The 20,591-nt window shown below is 35.8% G+C and overlaps 1 protein-coding gene across 4 annotated transcripts in view; it reads right to left on the bottom strand.

Annotated features, from left to right (window-relative positions):
* LOC150109786 (uncharacterized) overlaps window positions 1-20,591 on the bottom strand; it is a 1,408,745-nt gene that overhangs the window by 1,103,461 nt on the left and 284,693 nt on the right. For all 4 annotated transcript variants that reach the window (XM_090396626.1, XM_090396635.1, XM_090396653.1 and 1 more), the window contains one exon: window positions 10,856-11,002. In XM_090396626.1, the coding sequence (XP_090252752.1) occupies window positions 10,856-11,002 (147 nt within the window). The remainder of the gene's footprint in view (window positions 1-10,855; window positions 11,003-20,591) is intronic.

Below are 20,591 nucleotides of genomic sequence, written 5' to 3'. Positions count from 1 at the left end.
CAATTTACCTATTCTGCCTATCTATTAAGTCTAATGGATAGGCAGAATAGGGCTGAATATGATAGTGGTGTACAAGTTGTTGAGGGGTTATTATAGGATTAACGTTGAAAAGGTTTTTCATAAAATGGTGGGAAATTGCTGGAAAACAAGAGGTAATTCCTAAATGCTGCATAAGGAGGATTTGCGCAATTGAGTTACCATGTTTTTTTTGCATGGAGAGTTGTGAATGATTGGAATGTCTGAGAGTGTGGTGTGAAGGCAAGGTATGATGAGCTGTGTATGACAAAGGACCTTCTAAATGAGTATTTGGCTCCATAGGTCTTAGGATAATAATAATAATAATAAATCATATTCTTAGATTAAATAAAAGGCCAGACAAACTGAGTTTCATCACAAAACAACATAATATTAGAACAGTATCACAATTACTAAAAGTTTCCATTTTCCTAAGGTAAATGAGTTCATTGCCAACAGTATCCCATGTTAATCAGGGGGAAAAAAAAAAGAAAGGAAAGAAAAGAAAAAAATTATAGGCATCAGTTGAGGTTTTTCTTTTCTTTTTTTTCTGATCTACACATGAAAGTTCACACCTTCCATATAAGATCTATATAAGATCTACTCTCTTATATAGATCACGTTTCCCCAACCTGATATCTGATTATGCACAAATAAACAATTTAAAAAAATACACAACTAAAAACTTTATTTGTGTACTTAAAAATTTATCACTTTTAATTATTTTAATATAACAAATATTTTAATACAACAACAAAAAACAAACAAACAAATATATTGGAATAAAATATTTATTTTTCTATTTTGGAAAACCAAAGTTACAAAAAACAACAGATTGATTACAAACTCACAAGTGACAGGAAATGCTGATTGATTAAAAAAAAAAGTTAATGTGAAATTTGGCATTGTTTGGACATTGCAATATTTTTATAGTCAAGTTGATATGAAGAAGTGGCTAATCGCAGACAATCATCCAAATGATAATTTGTAATTTTGGTTTCAGCTAATCGCAGACAATCATCCAAATGATAATTTGTAATTTTGGTTTGACGGTCATATTTGAAAAAGTGGATTCTGACAAGTATGTCGATCCGAAACACGACAGAATTTTTCAAGCAATATCAGTTAATATTGGGAATTTTTCATGTGCATACTTCCAAATGACTTCATTGTTTATTGATTTTAAATGTAAACTATTCTGAATGTTTATTATCTCAAGTTCTACTTCAGCTTGGTTTATATCAAACAGCCCACTAATTTTATTTGAAATTTCTGCGATGTTCAAGTTTTCTTGAAATGGATTATTAATAAAAGATACAATCGTTTCAGTTTTATTAGAATCTTTAAATCTTGAATTTATTACTTCCTCAACTAATTCTATTTCACGAATAAATTCTTTTAAATCATAGCGAAGAATTTCTTGATTTTGTTCAAAAAATTTTAATAAATATGGGAGATATCTAAATTCACAGTCATTTATATTTTTCTTTAATAAAAGTAAGTATTGTTGGAAAGTTTTTATTGAACTTAACGTGTCAATTAAATTTTTATCTCTACTTTGTAACTCTAAATTTAAATTGCTTAATTTTGTACAGAAATCTACTATAAATGATAAGTGTAACAACCATCTTTTATCACTCAATTGTGGATAAATATCTCCTTTTCATCAAGAAAAAATTTTATATCGTTAATTAATAGAAGAAATCTTTCTAAAAATTAACTTTTGCTGAGCCAGCGAACATTGTTGTACAACAGAAGTTCTCTATAACATATGCCTGTAATTTAAATAACCTCCGTTGCAGGGCTTTTCCTCGTACAGAATTTACAATTTTAAATGTAATATTATTATTATTATTACTACGGCCGACTCCAAGGGGTCCTTAGACTCATCGAGGGAGGCCCTAAACATCATGTCCACACAACTATTCGACATTCTCACAGTATCTATCATACCTTGCCTTGAACTCATTCACTGTCATAGCACCCACAACAAACTCTGGCAGCTTATTCCACTCATTTACCACTCTAAAAGTAAAGAACCCAGCTCTAACACCGTTACCAACCACACTCTTGCCCAGCTTCCATAGATCTCCCCTAGTCCTCCCACCACTAATCCAGATCTCAAAAATATCCTCTGAATTAATCCTACAGAAACCCTTCAGCAATTTGAATGTCTCAATCATATCTCCTCTTTTCTGCCTATCAACCAATTTCTGCAACCTACAAATCTTCATCATAAGGTTCATTCCATAGACCTGCTATCATCTTGGTAACTTGCCTCTGGATCCTCTCAACCTCCTCTCCACCAAGAAAAAACCTAAGTGACCAAATCTGGGCACAGTAGTTGTGATGAGGTCTTATCAAGGCTCAGTACAGAGGAACAATAATTTGCTTATCTCTGCTCATCAAAGTATTCGTCTGCAACCAAGTGATTTCATGAGCTGATTTAGCTACTTTTGCAATGTGCCCCCTAAACTTCATCTCCCTATCCAGCAACATTCCCAAGTCCCTGGCCTCATCAATCTCCTGGAGTAGAGTTCCACCAATGTGGTATACTGCTGCTAATCTTTTCATCCCAAAATACATAACCTTACATTTTGTCACATTAAATTGACATCCATTCTCCTTAGCCCAGACCTCCAATCTATCCAAATCATCCTGCAAGATTTTGACATCTTCTGCATTCACTATTGCCCTACACAACTTTGCATCATCAGCAAACAAATGAACCATTCCTCTTAGATCCTTCCCTATATCGTTAATGAACAAATTAAACAGCAGTGATTCAAGAACAGAACCCTGTAGCACACCACTAGTCACGGGCCCTCTTTTGGACTCTACACCTGAATAAACTACTCTCTGATATCTCTCCATCAACAGCCCACCTATCCATCTCACCAATCCTTTATCCATTCCCATATGCTGCAGTTTAAAGATTAGAATTCCATGTGGTATCCTGTCAAAGGCCTTAGCCAGGTCCAGCATTATCACTGTAAATCCATTACCCTTATCCAGTTCAGCTGTCAGTGTGTTATAAAACTTGAGCAAGTTACTGAGGCATGATCTACCTCATTTTCATCAATCCATTTCTGTGTTTTTCTCTTGACTACTTTCTCTAAGACCATGACAACAACTCCTGATATGCTGATCGGTCGGTAATTTGCAACGGTAGTCTTGGATCCTCCTTTATGCAGTGGAACTATTTTCCCCTCTTTCCACACCTTCTAGACTAAACCAGGCCCGAGACTCAGATTAAACAACATGGTCAAGGGCACTGATAATTCTTTAGCCGCTTCACGTAAGACCCGTGCCGGCATCCAATCCTACAGATGTATTCACATTATGTTTCTGTAATAGACTATTCACCTTCACTTCATTCACCACAATTCCCATATAAACTAATGGTTCCTTCATTCTTTCAATGTCACCACCTGGATGATATACGCTTGCAAAGTGCTCACTCAGTAATTCCACTATATCGACTGATTCAGTGACCTCCTTGCCATCGGCATTCCTTAAAATCATTCTGCCATGTACAGTTTTTCTTTTACTTGCAGCATACTGAAAAAACTGTTTGGGATTCTCTTTAGCTTGCATAGTTAGTTTTCTTTCATAATCCGCTTTTACTTTTCTTACCACACTCGTTACTCTTCTGGCCTGCGCTTTATACCATTCGTGTGAATGCAGATCACCTTTCTCTTTAAATTCCTTCAATAGTTGTTTCTTTTTTTGCAGCTCAAGCTTAATGGTGTTATTCATCCATTTAACTCCTACTTGTTTTACTATTTGGACCCTAGGTATACAATCAGCCATAACCTCCTGCAAATGCTCCTTGAACACTTCCCATGCTCTGTCGACAACCAGCCCTTGCAGTTTAACATGCCATGGCACCGAACCAAGCAATCTCCTAAGCTTGTCATACTTGCCAGCACGGTCATTCCACATATACCCTGTCTTAATCAAAAATTCCACTCCTTTAGTCATCTCTCAGGTCAAGACATTATGATCACTCTCACCAATAGGCGAGAACATGGTCATATTCGTTACAGTCAAATTCTCAGATACTATTACCAGGTCAAGCACTCTCAAATCCCTAGTATTTTCTATTACATGCTGTCTGAGATAGTTATTCCTTAGTAGCTGAATAAAATCCAGTTCCTTTCTCACATGTCCTCTCCTCCTTCCAATGTTACCATAGTTGAAATCCCCCATAATAATTATCCTCTTTCCACTCGTTTCATTAATTTGTTTATGCATACTATCTCAACCAGCTATTCCATCACCTGGTCTATAGCAGCATCCAACTGTATATTTTATTCTGCTAGTCTCAATCTCACACCAAATAGCCTCAAATCAGCTCTTTTCATTATCCTGCGATAAAACTTCCATTCTCCTCGGCTGCAGTTCATCAGCTATCATCAATAACACTCTTCCCCCCATTTTATTCTTTCTGTCCCTCCTAAACATACTATAACCTACACATTCTATCCCACTAACTATATCATCTTCAGTCAGCCATGTTTCACTAATGCCAATAACCTGTGGCCAGGAAGAGCCAACCAAGGCCAAAAATTCTTCCTTCTTGTTCCTATTACTCCTGCCATTAGTATACATGAAATGCAGAGGTCCCTCTGTCCAACCCCTATCTTGATGCGTTATTCTAACTATTCCATTCTGATTTCTTGTCCTTAGTACTGGCTCGGGTACATTATATACATTCTTACACTCATCTGTCTCACTGGTGTCTGCATATCCCCCCCCCCTCCTTGGTAGTTCTAGTTTCCCTGGTTTTGCACATCCATTTTCACTTCATTCAGCAACACTCTTTCCAGTCTCCACACACCAAATCCATTCAAATGCAAGCCATCCTTCTTGTACAAATGCTTTCGCCCATCAAACTCATTCCACACGTCCACAAATTCCACACCACACCCCGTCTGCATAATATCCAAAACATCTTTTGTGTTTAATCTTTTAGCACACAGTACTTGTTGGTGAATAATACAATGGTACGTTAAAAAATCTGGATATTTCTCATCGTTTTTACATAATGAAATGAAGCCCGATTTATTACCTATCATTGCAGGAGTACCATCAGTAGTAATAGACACAAGTTTAAAAAGCGATAGTTTGTTTTGTTTCACAAATTCATCAAATGCCGATAAAATGTCTTCTCCCTTAGTCCTTCCCAATAATGGTATAATTTTCAAAAGTTCTTCTTTACTTGAATAATCTTGAAATACCATGCGAATAAATACCATTAACTGAGCAATATTAGTGAAGTCGTTTGATTCATCAAATTGTAATGAAAACATAACACACTGGTGAATGTTTGACATTAACCTAGCCTGGAAACTTTTCTCCGGCAATTGGCACTCTTCCTTTCGGTAATTTGAAACCTTGTCTGTGGCCTAAAAGAAGTCTCTCTGTAGCGACATCTCGAACCGAGACGCACCTTTCTGGAACCGGGAAACTCCTCTCTCAAGCAACGTTGATCTGGGCAGTCTCTCTGACGCCAACACTGGACCGGGCGGTCTCCTCTCTGACAATTCTGGAAGAGGGATCCCCTTCTGCTTGCTTCAGTCCAGTTTTATTAGGTCTCCTCTAAGACCTTGATTGAAGTTTGGCAACCCCCAAAGAATCGGTATGAGCCTTTCATCTTAAGTTTCAAGTTCGGCACACCTTTTGTTCTCCTCCACTTTCTTTTGATTGTTAGTTGCCGGCCATCGGAAAGTTGTTTGAGCTCTTTCTGACTGACTTCAAAGATGTTTACACTTAGAGCCTGCAAGCCTTTCTCATACATACAAGTTTCAATAACAATCTTTCTAATGTCGCCATGTAGAGCTTTGCCGACAAAAACATTGCCTTTGCTTTTAACTCTCTAACATATTCTTATTAAAGCAGTACAGTGATATCTCGCTAATCCGAACTAATAAAAACCGTGCTCATTCAGATTAGCGAATTTTTCCAAGAGAAAACAATAACTAGCATTTACAACAAAAATAATCAGATTCTAATGGTACATCAATTTAATTCTGTAAATAAATTAACTCATAGAAAAAAGCTATTCTACTGTAATATAAAACAAAAAAATAATACAGTACACAAGTTTATTTTAGTAAGAAATTTAGTTTGTATTTTCCTGTATTGTTGAGGATTCTGATTTAATAAAATTGCATAATTCAGTATGTAACTTGATTTGCATAAAAAATATCACTGTCTTGTACAAAGTCTTTTTGTTTCTTTGTAAAAAAGTCACTGATTTTCTTTGGATTCTTGGAAGCCAAACTTTTTCTGAATGCTTCTTCTCAGAGCTGCATTAACAACAAAATTTTGTGGAATGGCGTATCATTCTGCTTAGCCCATTCTATACACATATTAAAACCGTCAGCTGCCTTTCTATGTTTTACTTTTTTTTCTTCGAGTTCTTCATCATCGTCTTCTAATTCATTCTGTAGCTTCATATTTATAATTTAAGCATCTGATTTAATTTCGAATTCACTTTCGGTTCTACATGTGATCCATTCCGTAACATCTGTTTGTGAAATTTCAACATCTGGATTTATATTTTTAACCAAATTATGCATGTTTTGAATTTCCTCTTTTTGTGTATATTTGTGATTCATGCCAAAAATATAGTACGTACTGTACAGTATAAAAAAGCAAATGTGATCACACAATAAATCAAAATAGGTCTCCAGTAACTGTACAATCGGCAGCATGAAAAAAAAATATTGTACTGTAATAATAATAAAATAAATAATAATAATTAAAATAATAATTATTAAATAAAAATAATAGTACACAAAATAATAATACGTAATAAATAAAACTTTTTTCTTTCAAACCACAGTTCGGATTACTGGAAGGTTCAGACTAAAGAGGTTCTGATTAGCGAGACATCACTGTACATGCAGTTAGCTTCAAAAGAGTTATTTACAAAAACATCTAATACAAACTATACCAAGACAAACAAAGCTTATTTTTTTTACAATATTCCCATGGAACTTAACCTAAGTAAAAAATCGATGTAATGTGCTTTGGAATATTTAATATTTAAGCTACAATTGAGTTTTTACACTTTGCTTATAATCGTATTCACCTGGCTCGTTGTTTGAATTCCACTGATCTAAATTAATTCATTTACCCGGACTTATAAGAAAATTACTGATTTGACAATTTTAACGAAAAATAAATAAACAATAGCAATATACTTAAATCGAATTAAAAATAATACAAAATAATGATAAATAAAATATTATGTTTCCAGTTTTAATTAAATTTGTAAGTAAGGAGGAATACACAAGATATCGAAAAAAATCGCTCCGTGATCGACTGGCTGAACACCCCTGCCCTATAGCATATCTATGCCATGTTTGTGTGAGAAGTTAAGAAGAATCTCTTCATATTTTTTTGAATAACTGAATATTATAATCTTTGGGAAATGCAGAGTGGAGGAGGCTGTTCCAAAGAACAGAGGTAAATGAAAGTGTTGACAGAGAAGTTGGTTTGGCAAGATTTTAGCTGGATTATAAATGAGTGTTGGTTAGAACTAATTCTTGTTCTTATAATTTTGGAGGAAAGCAACATAATCTCCCTTAAGACTAATACATTTATTCCAGTGATACTCCAGCGCCATTATCCCATCCCTGTAGTGGTTCACAGTAAGATCTGCAAAATACCACTCTACTGCTGCAATCACCTCTTGCTTCAAAGAAAAACGCTGACCAGTGAGGAAGAGATAGAAGTCAGAATGAGCCAAATCTGGGAAACAGGGTGGATGTTCCAACAATTCATATTGCAGATCCCTTAATTTTTCCATTGCCAAAACACCTTTGTGGGCAGGTGCATTGTCCTGATGTAAGATGATTTTTTCTTCTGCAAAAACTGGGTCTTATATCATGATTTTTTTAATCTAGTCTGGTTAAAAGATCAGAATAATAATTCCCAGTTATTGTTTTAACCTTTTCAAGATAACTAATAAACAAAATGCCTCTAGCATCCCAAACCACAGATGCCATGACCTTTCCTGCCAATGGAACCAACTTTGTCTTTGGCACTGAACAACTGGCTTCTGTCCACTGTTTTGACTGCTGTTCGGATTCTGGTGTGTAATAATGAATCCAAGGCTCATCTATAGTAATAAATCGACACAGGAAATCAGTTTTATTCTTTAAATTAAAATTAAAATGCTCCAAGCACTGTTCAGAGATTTTCATGCAAGTGCGTTTTTGATCTGCTGTGAGCAAGCGAGGCACCCACCTTGTGCAAAGCTTTTTCATTTGCAATTCTTCATGCAAAATATATCCCACACATTCTTTTGAAATTCCTATAGTCTCTGTAATTTCATGTACTTTGACTCGCCGGTCATCCAATATATCTTGCACTTGATCAATGATTTCTGGTGTTGTTACACTTTTTGGACGTCCTTCACATAGATCATCTTCAAGATGGTACGGCCATGTTTAAACTTAGAAGCCCATTTCTTAATTGTCAAAAACGAAGGAGAAGAGTGCTCAAACTTTCATGAACTTCGAATGAATTTCTTTTGGTGTTAAAACTTCTTCTACAAAGAATTTTATAACTGCACAATACTCAATTTTATCCATTTCAAGGGTATGAAATGGATAAAATTGAGACAACACTTTTTTCTTCAGACAGCTATACAAAAAACTACTTAATAGAATGACTTGCAATTTCACATGGATGCTTATGACAGATGTACCAAATTAGAAAAAAAAATCTTGCTGACAGTGTTGCCATCTTGTAGTATTAGTAGCTGTAAATTTAGGTGTCAAGTAGAGTCTTCAGCAGAAAAGGGCACTGATTTTTTGACAGCTGCAGAGCCATAATTGAGATGTGTTCATGACAGCTTAGTTGCTTGATTTATGGTTTGCTGGTACAAGAACGGCTAGGGTCATACTGTGCCATATCAAGAGTAACAAAAGCAATAAATAATATGAAAGGGTTATACAGAATTTCAGTAGATGGAACATTTCATTTTACAGAAAGTGGAGAAAGGACATGAGGATATCCTGATTGGAATGGATTGCCATTAGATATTGGGTGTGCATGCAAGTAGAGTAAATGAATTTTAAAAACAAGTATGACAGCTGGTGAGAATAGCATGGTCTCTCTCTTGATGAGTTCCTGACTCCCTGGAGGTCTCTCTTAATAATAATAAGAACGGTCACTAGTGATGTGGGAAAATTTTAAAGAAGATAAGGGGGATAAGAGATTTGGGATTGGTGATGGACAACGATTCAAAATTCTGAGGTCGCGTTTCACAAGATGTGAAGATATCACATTAGATTATGGCAACGATGCAGAGGATTTTAACAGAAAAGGTTCTTGTTCTATTGTATAAGGCAGGGTTTCCCAAACTGTGTTCATCAAACTATATTCACTTTGGTTTCCCAAACTGTATTCCCTTTTCACAGAACATCAGTGTCCCTTGAAAAATTATCAAAATTAATATGAGCATGGAATGGTTTTAAATGCTGCGACAAGTTCAAACATGTTTGAAAATCAGGTGATCCTCATTTTGCATGTGGATTGTGCTATTAAGGCCAGCACACGTGGGCCCTTGACTCAGCAGTCAGTGGTTGTCGACACCTCCGTTCATGAGTGAAGTATGGAGGTATCGCTTCAAGGAAACGTGCGGTCACAAGGAAGGTCGATGCGATGTGGCCCAGCACGGCTGTAGTCTGCGCTGTCACATTTTTGCGATGCAATACAGCCTGCCTTGGCGATAGTGTGTGCTTAGCTTTATATTGAATACGAGACTGATGATACTCGACTCTAACCAAGGTATTTCGTTAAAATTTCAGAATTTGTGAAGTGTTCCGTCATAGGAAATATTTGGGAAAATCTGGTATAAGGCATAATTAGCCTTCCTTGTATGGATTATTGTGCATTTGGTCACTGTTTTTCATGGTGACAAGAATATGTTAGAAAGGATTGAGAGAAGATTCACAAAGGCAGTCGGTGGTCTTTGTCATGAAGCTGCAGTAAGAGGACATATTCAGAGAATTTAAACTACAAAGACTCAGGAATAGGAGGAGGTGGAATATGATTGAAACATATATGGTAGTCTAGGGTTGTTATCAGGTTTGTATAGAAAATACTTTTCATAAAATGATAGGTTGGGGTTGGAAAAAAAAGAGGCCATTCCTGGAAATTGCATAAGGAGAAGTTTGAGCAAAAATTGAAGTGTAGAGAAGGTTCTTTATATGGAGAGTGGTTGGTTAATGCATTGCCTGAGTGGATTGTGAATGTAGACATTGAATCAGTTTAAGGCATGGTTCAATGAGCCTTGTGTGATAGTGTGTACCTTATATATATATGGAAAGAAGTACGTTTGGTATCACAAGACTGGATCACAAAAGGAATATGTGGATAAGAAATCAAATCAAAGTATCTGACATCATAAGGAAGTGTAAAACATTTGAATTAGCAATGGGCTGGGCATATTGCTTGAAGACAAGACCAATGATGGACAAAAGAAGTACTGGGTTGGATTCCATGAGAAGAAAAATGACCACTTTGCCGACCTATATCATAGTGGATTGATGATATCATCAGATTTGAAGTAATGACATAGTAAAGGAAAACCATGGACATATAGTTTTGGAGTAATCTTGGAAAGGCTTTCATCCAGCAGTGGACTGATAATGGCTAATGATGATATATATATATATATATATATATATATCCAAAAATGATCTATTTTCATACACTGCACATTTCATTTAATTTCTTATCTTTACCACTCTTGAAATCTTATATGCAGCTAATTACATCTGTTTGTTTACAATGTACAGCTTAAAACAACACTTACTTGCTATTACTCTGCACTGAATTGACACTGGTTCTTCACAGAACTCATAAAGATTTCGAAGAGAGGATACTGTTTCAAAATCTCCTCCCTTCTGTGGGTTATCCACACTCATCCAAGTTGTCCAACAGTCTTCTTGAACAGCAGATGCTAGAAAATTCGTACAAGTATTATGAAAAAAAGTTTACTTAAACTAAAGCAATTATTACATATAGCTAGATGATATGTATGTTATCCAATATAAATATACCTTAATCCTATCAAAGAAAAAATTTCAACATTCATAATGTTTTTGTCATGCATGAAACTCGTCCAAGCAGTACACTTTATTTATAAAGAGCTATAATGAAGTTCATTCATTACAGAAATAAAAACAGTTGTATACTGCAGACTGGGTATAACTTTTTGTAATTTAGGTGGGACATGAATTTTGATGGCATGTAAGTTCACCACCCTGTTTACTGGAGAAGTGAAGTGGTAGGGAAAATTTCCACATTTGGTCAATACAGCAGTTACAATTTATATAAAAAAAAATAAACAAAAACACAAAACCAATTAAAAAAATAAAGAAATATTTCAAAGAAAATAAAAAATCTTAGCTTGCTGTAGCAAATGTATTATACATTTCAACATTTTATTATTATTATTATTATTATCAACATTTGATAATATGTGAGTACCTCCCATTGAGTCAGCCACTCATCATGGGAGGTACTCACTAGTGCATACAATGCTCATCCAACCGAGTCTTAAACTGGTTCAATGTGTCCACATCTACAGCACACTCAGGCAATGCATTCCACTCAGCAACCATTCTCCATGAACCCACTTCTCACTCCTTTGCTCACACCCTCCTTATACAGTTTACAGCAATGGCCTCTTATTCTATTCCCCTCTCCCATTCTGTGAAAAATCTCTTCCATGTCTACCTGACAACAACCCTTGACCAGCTTATATGTCTCAATCATATCCCCCCCCCCTTCCTCCTATTCATTAGGCTCTGCAACTTACATTCTCTCAATCTGTCCTCGTACTCCTCATTCCAAAGACCACTGACTACCTTTGTGAACCTTCTCTGTATCGTTTCCAACATATCCTCGTCACCATGAAAACCTGGCGACCAAATCTGTGCGCAATGATCCATATGAGGCCTGATCAAGGCCTTACAATGGAATCATAACCTCTCTATTTCTGCTTGTCAGAGTTCTCTGCATCATTGCCATTATTCACTGTGATATCCTCACAACTTGTGCAATGTGGCCCCTGAATTTCAGGTCCTTGTACACCATCACTGCTAGATCTCTCATCTCCTCTGCTTCTGTTAAAATTTCCCCATCAAGTGTATACTTTGCATCCCATTGTTGCTTACCAAATCTCAAAACCTTACACTTGGCAACATTGAACTGACAGTTAAACTTAACTGCCCATTCATGCAATCTATTCAAGTCCTCTTGTAAGGCATTAATATCAGCCTGACTTTGCATTACTCTCCTCAGTTTTGCATCATCCACAAACAGCTGGATATCGCTAGTTAAACCCAACCTAACATCATTAACATACAAATCGAACAACAATGGCCCCAAAACTGACACCGGCAGCAAACACTACTCGTGACCTTTCTCTTTCGAGATACTGCACCACCACATACAACTTTCTGATACCTATCTGACAGCCAGTCACTGATCCAACACAGAAGTATGTTATCCAATCCCATCTGTTTCAATTTATTTAAGAGCTTGTCATATGGCAGTCTATCAAAAGCCTTTGCGAAATCCAAATATACACTACTGTATATGTATCTCTTCTGTCCAAGGTATTTGTTACCTTGTTATAGTACATAAATAAGTTAGTGAAATATGATCTCCAATTAACAAACCCATGCTGATAGCCACAGAGAATACTGTTGTTATCAACCAATTTTTGTATCCTACTTTTCACCAATCTCTCCAGAACCTTAACCACAACTCCATATATACCAACCGGCCTATAATTGGAAGCTACAGCCTTATCACCACATTTATGTAGGTGAATAATTTTACCCTCCTTCCACTCCCTTGGAACCTGTGCTGTTGCAAAACGTTTATTAAACAGGCATGCCAATGCTACTGCCAGTTCCCTGAAAAATTCCATTAAGATGTGTGGTGATATGGCATCAAATCCTATCACCTTATTAACATCAAGGTTATTTATTTCCTCAAATACCTCCTGCTCACTCACAATTAAGCTATCCTCTCCTATGTCCTCTACACTTAAGTTCCTCATGATTCACCCTGATCAGGATGAAACAAACTTGATCACTGAATACCTCAACAATGTCCTCTGCAGTAGTTACCATTCTACCACTTTCATCCGTTAACTTCATCTTTCCATGATGAAGTTAAGGGATGAAAGGGATGAAGTTAAGAGTTTCCATGATGAGGTGACTATTAAGATATATTTTAACTAAAATATAACTTAATAACTATTAACTTTAACTAAAATACAACTTAATTTTTGAAACATGTAAACACATACACACAGACATGCTCCTCTTACCATGGATGCAATGTTAGCCTGCGTTTTTGTTTGGAATGCAATAAAAAAAAGAAGTTAAATATGCTTAATTGTGATTTTCCTTGTCATGATTTTTTTTCTTTCATATAAGTGAAAGTTGTCTATCATTGCCTCTTAGCAATAAATTTCTACTTTAAAGGGGAAACAGTGGCAATGGTTATGAGGCAGGGTGGTGTAACATGGAGGTTGAGAGAAAGACAAATTTAGTTGGATGTTGCTATAGGTTTGTGAATGTGGAAGGTGGTGATGAAGAAATGTATAAACAACTTGGATTAGTGAACAAAGGAAGGGCAATTATTATAGGTGATTTTAATTATGGCGGTATAGATTGGAATGAAGAGATAGTAGTTGGGAATAAGGAAAGCGAATTTCTTGAGTTGTTGAGAGATAACTATCTCAGGCAGCATGTAAAGGAAATTACGCGAGGATCAAGAGTACTAGATCTGATCATTTCATCAGAGAATGTAATTGTTAGATGGGGGGGGTTCACATTACACTTTCCTCCAGTTGGTGAAAGTGATCATGCAGTAATCATCTGTATTGTGGCTAGTCATATGTAGGCTTTTGCGAAGAAAGGATATATGTGGAATTATAAGCTGCTGATTTTGACAAGGAGTTGAGCTCCAAGGAAATAAATGCTGCATGGGAACTTACAAAGAAATACATAACAGCATCAATGCACGAATATATCCCAACCCAAAGGCCAAAAGGCTGAATAAAGTGGGTGTAAAATGGATGAATGTGTACCTTAATATTGAAATATGGAAAAGGAAAATAATTTGGAGGAAGTACGAGATGAATAATGGTAATCAGTCACATGAAGAATATAAAGAACAAGCTAGGAGAGTGACTTAATTAGTAAGGAAAACAAAGTTGAGTATGAGCAGAAATTGGCAAATCAGGCTAAGAAAACCCATAGAGAGTTTTTTTAGCTATGTCGCAAGTAGAAGGAAGAATGATGATCATGGAAAGATGAAGTTAAGGGATGAAAGCGATAAAATGGTAATTGCTGCAGAAGACATTGTTGTGGTATTCAGTGATCAATTTATAAGTGTGTTTCATCCTGATCAGGGTGAATCATGAGGAACTTAAGTGTAGAGGACAAAGGAGAGGATAGCTTAATTGTGAATGAGCAGGAGGTATTTGAGGAAATAAATAACCTTGATGTTAATAAGGCAATAGGATTTGATGACATATCATCATGCATCTTAAGGGAATGTAAAGGAGGGTAAAATTGTTCCACTGCATAAAGGTGGTGACAAGGCTGTAGCTTCAAATTATAGACCAGTCTGTATATCTGAAGTTGTGGTTCCAGGGAACTGACAATAGCATTGGCATGGCTGTTTAATAAGAGTTTTGCAACAACACAGGTTCCAAGGGAGTGGATGGAGGGTAAAATTGTTTCACTGCATAAAGGTGGTGACAAGGCTGTAGCTTCAAATTATAGGCCAGTCTGTATATCTGGAGTTGTGGTGAAGGTTCTGGAGAGATTGGTGAGAAGTAGGATACAAAAATATGTTGATAACAGCAGTATTCTCTGTGATTATCAGCATGGGTTTGTTAAGGGGAGATCATGTTTCACTAACTTATTTATGTACTATAAAAGGTAACAAATACCTTGGACAGAGGAAATGCATTTACAGTAGAGTATATCTGGATTTTGCAAAGGCTTTTGATAGCTTTCCACATGACAAGCTCTTAAATAAATTGAAACAGATGGGATTGGATAACAGACTTCTGTGTTGAATCAGTGACAGCCAGTCACTGATACAACAAAGTATTCTTCAGTATCTCTTCCACAGAAGAGTGGAAGAGATTTTTTCATACACTGGAAGAGGGGAGTAGAACAAGAGGCCATTGCTAGAAACTGTATAAGGAGGGTATCAACAAAGGAATGAGAAGCAGGTTCTTTGCATGGAGGGTGGCTGGTGAGTGGAATGCATTGCCTGAGTGTGTTGTGGAATTATACTGATTCAAACACACTGAATCAGTTTAAGACACTGTTGCATGAGCATTGTATGCAATAGTGAGTACCTCCCACGATGAGTCTCTGATTCCATGGAGGACAAATGCTGATAATAATAATAATAATAAATCCAAATAATTATCTATTAGTAATGGAAGATTATGACACCAGAATAGTGAACATTCCACTTGGTAAAATTATAGAAACACATGAAGCTACTCGCATGAAAAAAAAAAAAAATGAAATGGACACAGACTTAGAGATTTCTCCACATATAATAATTAAAAACCCATTAGACTTTATGCACCTTTTTTTTTTGCCCTTTTTCAAGCACAAATATTGCCATAAGTTTACTTGGGAAACAAGAAACTTAAAAAGTATTATCATTATTATTATTATTATGGGCAATTCCAAGGAGTGCTTAGACTGATCAAGTGAGGCCCTAATATCATATCAAGAACAACTATTCAAAATTCACACAGTATCTATCATACTTCACCTTGAACTCATTCACAGTCATGGCACCCATAACAGACTCTGGCAGCGTATTCCACTCATTCACCACTCACCAAGTAAAAAACCTAGCTCTAACACCCTTGCTAACCACACACCTGCCCAGTTTCCATGGATGGCCCCTAGTCTTCCCACCATCAGTCCTGTTCTCAAAAATATCTTCTGAATTAATCTTATAGAAACCCTTCAGTAATTTGAATGTCTCAATGATATCACCTTTCTTCTGCCTATCAACCAATTTCTGCATCTCACAAATCTTCAACCTGTTCTCATGAGGTTCATTCCATAGACATGCTGTCATCTTGGTCACTCATTCTCTGGATCCGCTCCACCTCCTCCCCATCAAGAAAAAACCCTGGCACCCAAATCTGCGCACAATAGTCTAGATGGGGTCTTATCAAGATACAGAGGGTTCGATAAAGAGGAACAATAACTTGCTTGTCTCTGCTCATCAAAGTATTCTTCAGTAACAAAGTGATTTGATGAGCTGATTTACCCACTTTTGCAATGTGCCCTCTAAACTTCAACTCCCTATCCACCAACACTCCCAAATCTCTGGTCTCGTCAATCTCCTGGAGTACAGTTACACCAATGTGGTATACTCTGCTAATCTTTTTATCCCAAAAATGCATAACCTTACATTTTGCCACATTAAATTGACATCCATTCTCCTTAGCCGAGTCCTCCCAACTATCCAAATCATCCTGCAAAATTTTGACATCCTGTGCATTCACTTTGCATCATCAGCAAACAAATGAACAGTTCCCCTCAAATCCTTTCCTATTCCTATAATGAACAAATTAAACAGTAGCGGTCCAAGAACAGAATCCTGTGGCACACCACTAGTCACAGACTGTCTTTTGGACTCAACTCCTGAATAAACTACTCTAAAGTACAATAGGCTATATAATAACTACGAAAACAGCTAACATGATACTATACAGTATGGTATTCAGAGATGTAGAAACAGAATTAAATCACTATCTGTTACAAGGAAAATTGAGAATTTCCACACAAGGAAATTCTCAATTTTCCTTGTAACAGATAGTGATTTAATTCTGTTTCTACATCTCTACAGCAGAGGCTCCACCAAATCAACGCAAAGAGAAATCTCCAGGAATTCTTGAGAGTTCTGTTTGTGGATAATAAAATTATTAATTACCTCTATTTGCAAAGAATAAATGAAAAACTAGAACATATAAAAGAAAATGATGATACAGAAATAAAATGGAATAATTTAAAAACCCTATTAGCAAAGCAGCAAAGGTTGGTAGATTGGTGGAGTCTCTGCTACTAGTGGCTCACGCAAAAAGTTAAGCAAGTTTGAGCAAGGTTAGTAGTTGGAAGGGTTCATTCATGCGATGCTGTTGGCACACTCTCCCTCGATGAGTCTTTGGACTCCCTGGTGGTGTCATATAATAATAATAATAATCAGTGCAGTAACAGAATGTCTTGGAACAAAAAAGTAAATGGAAGTGGAAAAGAGGAAAAACTGAAACAATAATATTAAAATAATAATTATCTAAGAGAAGAAAGAAGAATGTTTACAATGAATAAATAGAAAATCAGTGAAAACAGAAATTAATTATAAACACACACACACACACACACACACACACACACACACACACACACACACACACACACACACACACACACACACACACACACAAACAAAGAAACATGCAGAAAAGAAAACAGAGAAACATGGCATCATTTCAGCAAAGATAGCAAAACTAGAAAGATATGATATCTTACAGTGAAGAGACTATATACATACCAAATTGTAAGAAACATGAATAAGAAGGTAAAAGAAAAAGTGAAAATAAACAATGAGAAAACTTGGTTACACTTCTTCAAAACTTATGGCAAGATAGTGTCGTGACGTTCTATTTTCATGTTATGTTCTAAATCCACCGTCTTGGTTCAAGTCACTCTTATTAATATAACAATTAATTGCAAATTGATCACCGATCCAAAAGTAGAGAAATTTATAATTATACTGCGCCACCCTATTTTTAGATTAGTCTATATAAAATAGTAGGATCAATTCTTAATTAAGTTAGCAGTCTCCTCATTTATTTAGGCCGAATTATTTACTATTCCACTTGGGGTTCCTGCAAGATTCGAATATTTATGAACGGTGCAATAAAAGGGAATTCAGGCAAACACAATATTTAGATTAACAAAATAAAACATTTAATGTATGATATATATAACAAATACAAGAATTCTGCTTTAAAATGAAACAATACAATCAACTTAATACATCTTGCTAAGTCACTCATGCCAATTCAATGTTCATTCTAAACTTTCACATACAATTCACAGCTTCAAAATTACAAGCTTTCTTAACTCAAGTTAATAAAACAAAACTTCTTATTTAATCAGTCTCCACATATCTATCAGCTTTACTTAATGTTTAAATTCACAGGAAGCACTAATCAAGGTAGACAATATTCCAAGCAATCTTATTTCGGACTTTGAACTTCGAAGATATGTTAATGTTAGAATAAACAAACAAGTATGACTACTCTTACCAGATACAATCTTCAATACATCAATTAATTGTGAGCACACTTATGAATTAACTTATTTACGTTAGCGGAACACATTAATAAAATTTCTCCAACGATTTAACTGAACTACTGTTAATTGCGCTTCACTACTCAAAAAAAATTCATATCAATAAGGCACTGATATCTTCCCTTGTTTACTTTTCTCAAACTAGTTAATTTCAATATAATTCTTCTCAGGGCAACATAGAATTAAGACGTAATCCTAGACTAACTGGAACTAATCAGAATTTTCCATTGAATGTCCAGTTCTTTATTTATCCGGATACGGCATTAATTTTCCTTTACAACACAGCTGACTTCACTTGCAGCTAAGTATATAATTCACTATGTTTTGGCTCACTTCTAAACACTATTCTCATGAATTTCTGCCCTAGAGAACATATAATTTTCTTCCACTTCTTTTGCTTGTATCCTACCTTCCTTCCCGCTCCGCAAAAACTTCCTCTCTCCTCTAATTCAAAATCTTCTCTATATAATATCTTTTCTCTCCTTTCCGTCCAAAGGTCACGCTCTATTCGACTCGTTCTTGTTTATTTCATGCGTCTCCATGACAACAAATAAACGCAAACATTTCGCTAATGTAATACAATGCCCTACTACTACATGAGTGATTAAATAATGTTAAATTTTCACAAATAAGAATAAACAGAATATTTGAGCTACTTAATCAGCTTTTTCATTACGTATAGAATTAATTATAATAATACTTTTCGTTACATCATATATATATTTTAGTTATTATAAATTCTGCACATATTATTGCTTAACAAATTAATAGTAGGTTAATAGTAGGTTAAGTTTAGAATAAATATTTAAATAGTAATCCTAAATTAAGGAATAATAAATAATTTTTATACAAATCATGATTAATACATAATAAGCAATGTTAAATGTGAATGAAAAAAAAATAAATTAACCAACATAGTCTCATTCACAATTTAACAATAGCATCAGCTATATGCCTATTTGTTCCCATATAGGAAGTAGGCGAGGCCGTTTACCCTATCTAATGAAACGAAAACTGATATAATACTGTCTACTAACTGGTAGTGTTTGAGAGGTAAAAAATGAAGGATATGGTTTGAAGATATAATATCATGGACAGGATCACAAGGCTATACATAAACAAAAAGGAAAGCCACCAACAGAGAGAACTGGAAGGACATGGTGTTGCACCCTCTCACTGAGGAAGCTACATGAAGAAGAACTAGTATTGTTGTTAAGAATTATCAACATGTTAGCACAAGAAAATATTTAATATATTGCCAGATATTTCAGTTTGAAAATAACAAACTATCATCAGTGGCTTCATAGAAAACAGTTTTTTACAAAGTAGAATACAAACAATTCATCATTCAAAATTAGAAGGAACCACATGATGTTACATCACTATGTATTGTTGTGGATGAGTGTGACTGATTCGGTGTGTCTGTATTTTGTAGTCAATCAGTTTGAAGCACATTTTCAGAAAACGTTTATGGATGCAAAAATGAAGATAAGACAAAGGTCATTTAGATGCACTGTGCGAAAATCGGGTGTGTTTAGTGATGCAGATTTTATTATTATTATTATTACCCAAAACCCCATGGAGTCAAAGACTCATCTAGGAGGTCCTTTTATCAAACACACAGCTCTTCATACCATGCTTTGAACACATTCAAACATCTTGCAGACACCACACTCTCAGGCAAGGCATTCCAATCATTTACAACTCTGCACGAAAAAACCTGCCCCTCATACTCACTCCCCTACTCACATGTAGTGAGTAGGGGAGTGAGTATGAGAAAAGATTGAGAAGATGTAATTTGCAGAGTCTGGTGGATAGGAGGAAGAGGGGAAATATGATAGAGACCTACAAGTTGGTAAGGAGTTGTTATGGGATCAATGGTGGAAGTTGTACAGAAAATAGTGGGAGATCGGGGGAGAACCAGAGGTCATCCCTGGACCCTCTTTATACAGTTTCCAGGGATGACCTCTAGTTCTCCCCCGATCTCCCACTATTTTCTGTAGAACTTCCACCATTGATCCCATAACAACTCCTTACCAACTTGTAGGTCTCTATCATATCTCCCCTCTTCCTCCTGTCCACCAGACTCTGCAAATTACATCTTCTCAATCTTTCCTCATA

This window comes from Typopeltis vanoorti, chromosome 1 (genome assembly GCF_054136105.1).
Source record: "Typopeltis vanoorti isolate ZY-2024b chromosome 1, IOZ_Tvanoo_1.0, whole genome shotgun sequence".
Classification (NCBI taxonomy): Eukaryota; Metazoa; Arthropoda; class Arachnida; order Uropygi; family Thelyphonidae; genus Typopeltis; species Typopeltis vanoorti.
The sequence above is the reverse complement of the archived record's forward strand: the minus strand, read 5'-3'. Positions and strand labels throughout refer to the sequence as shown.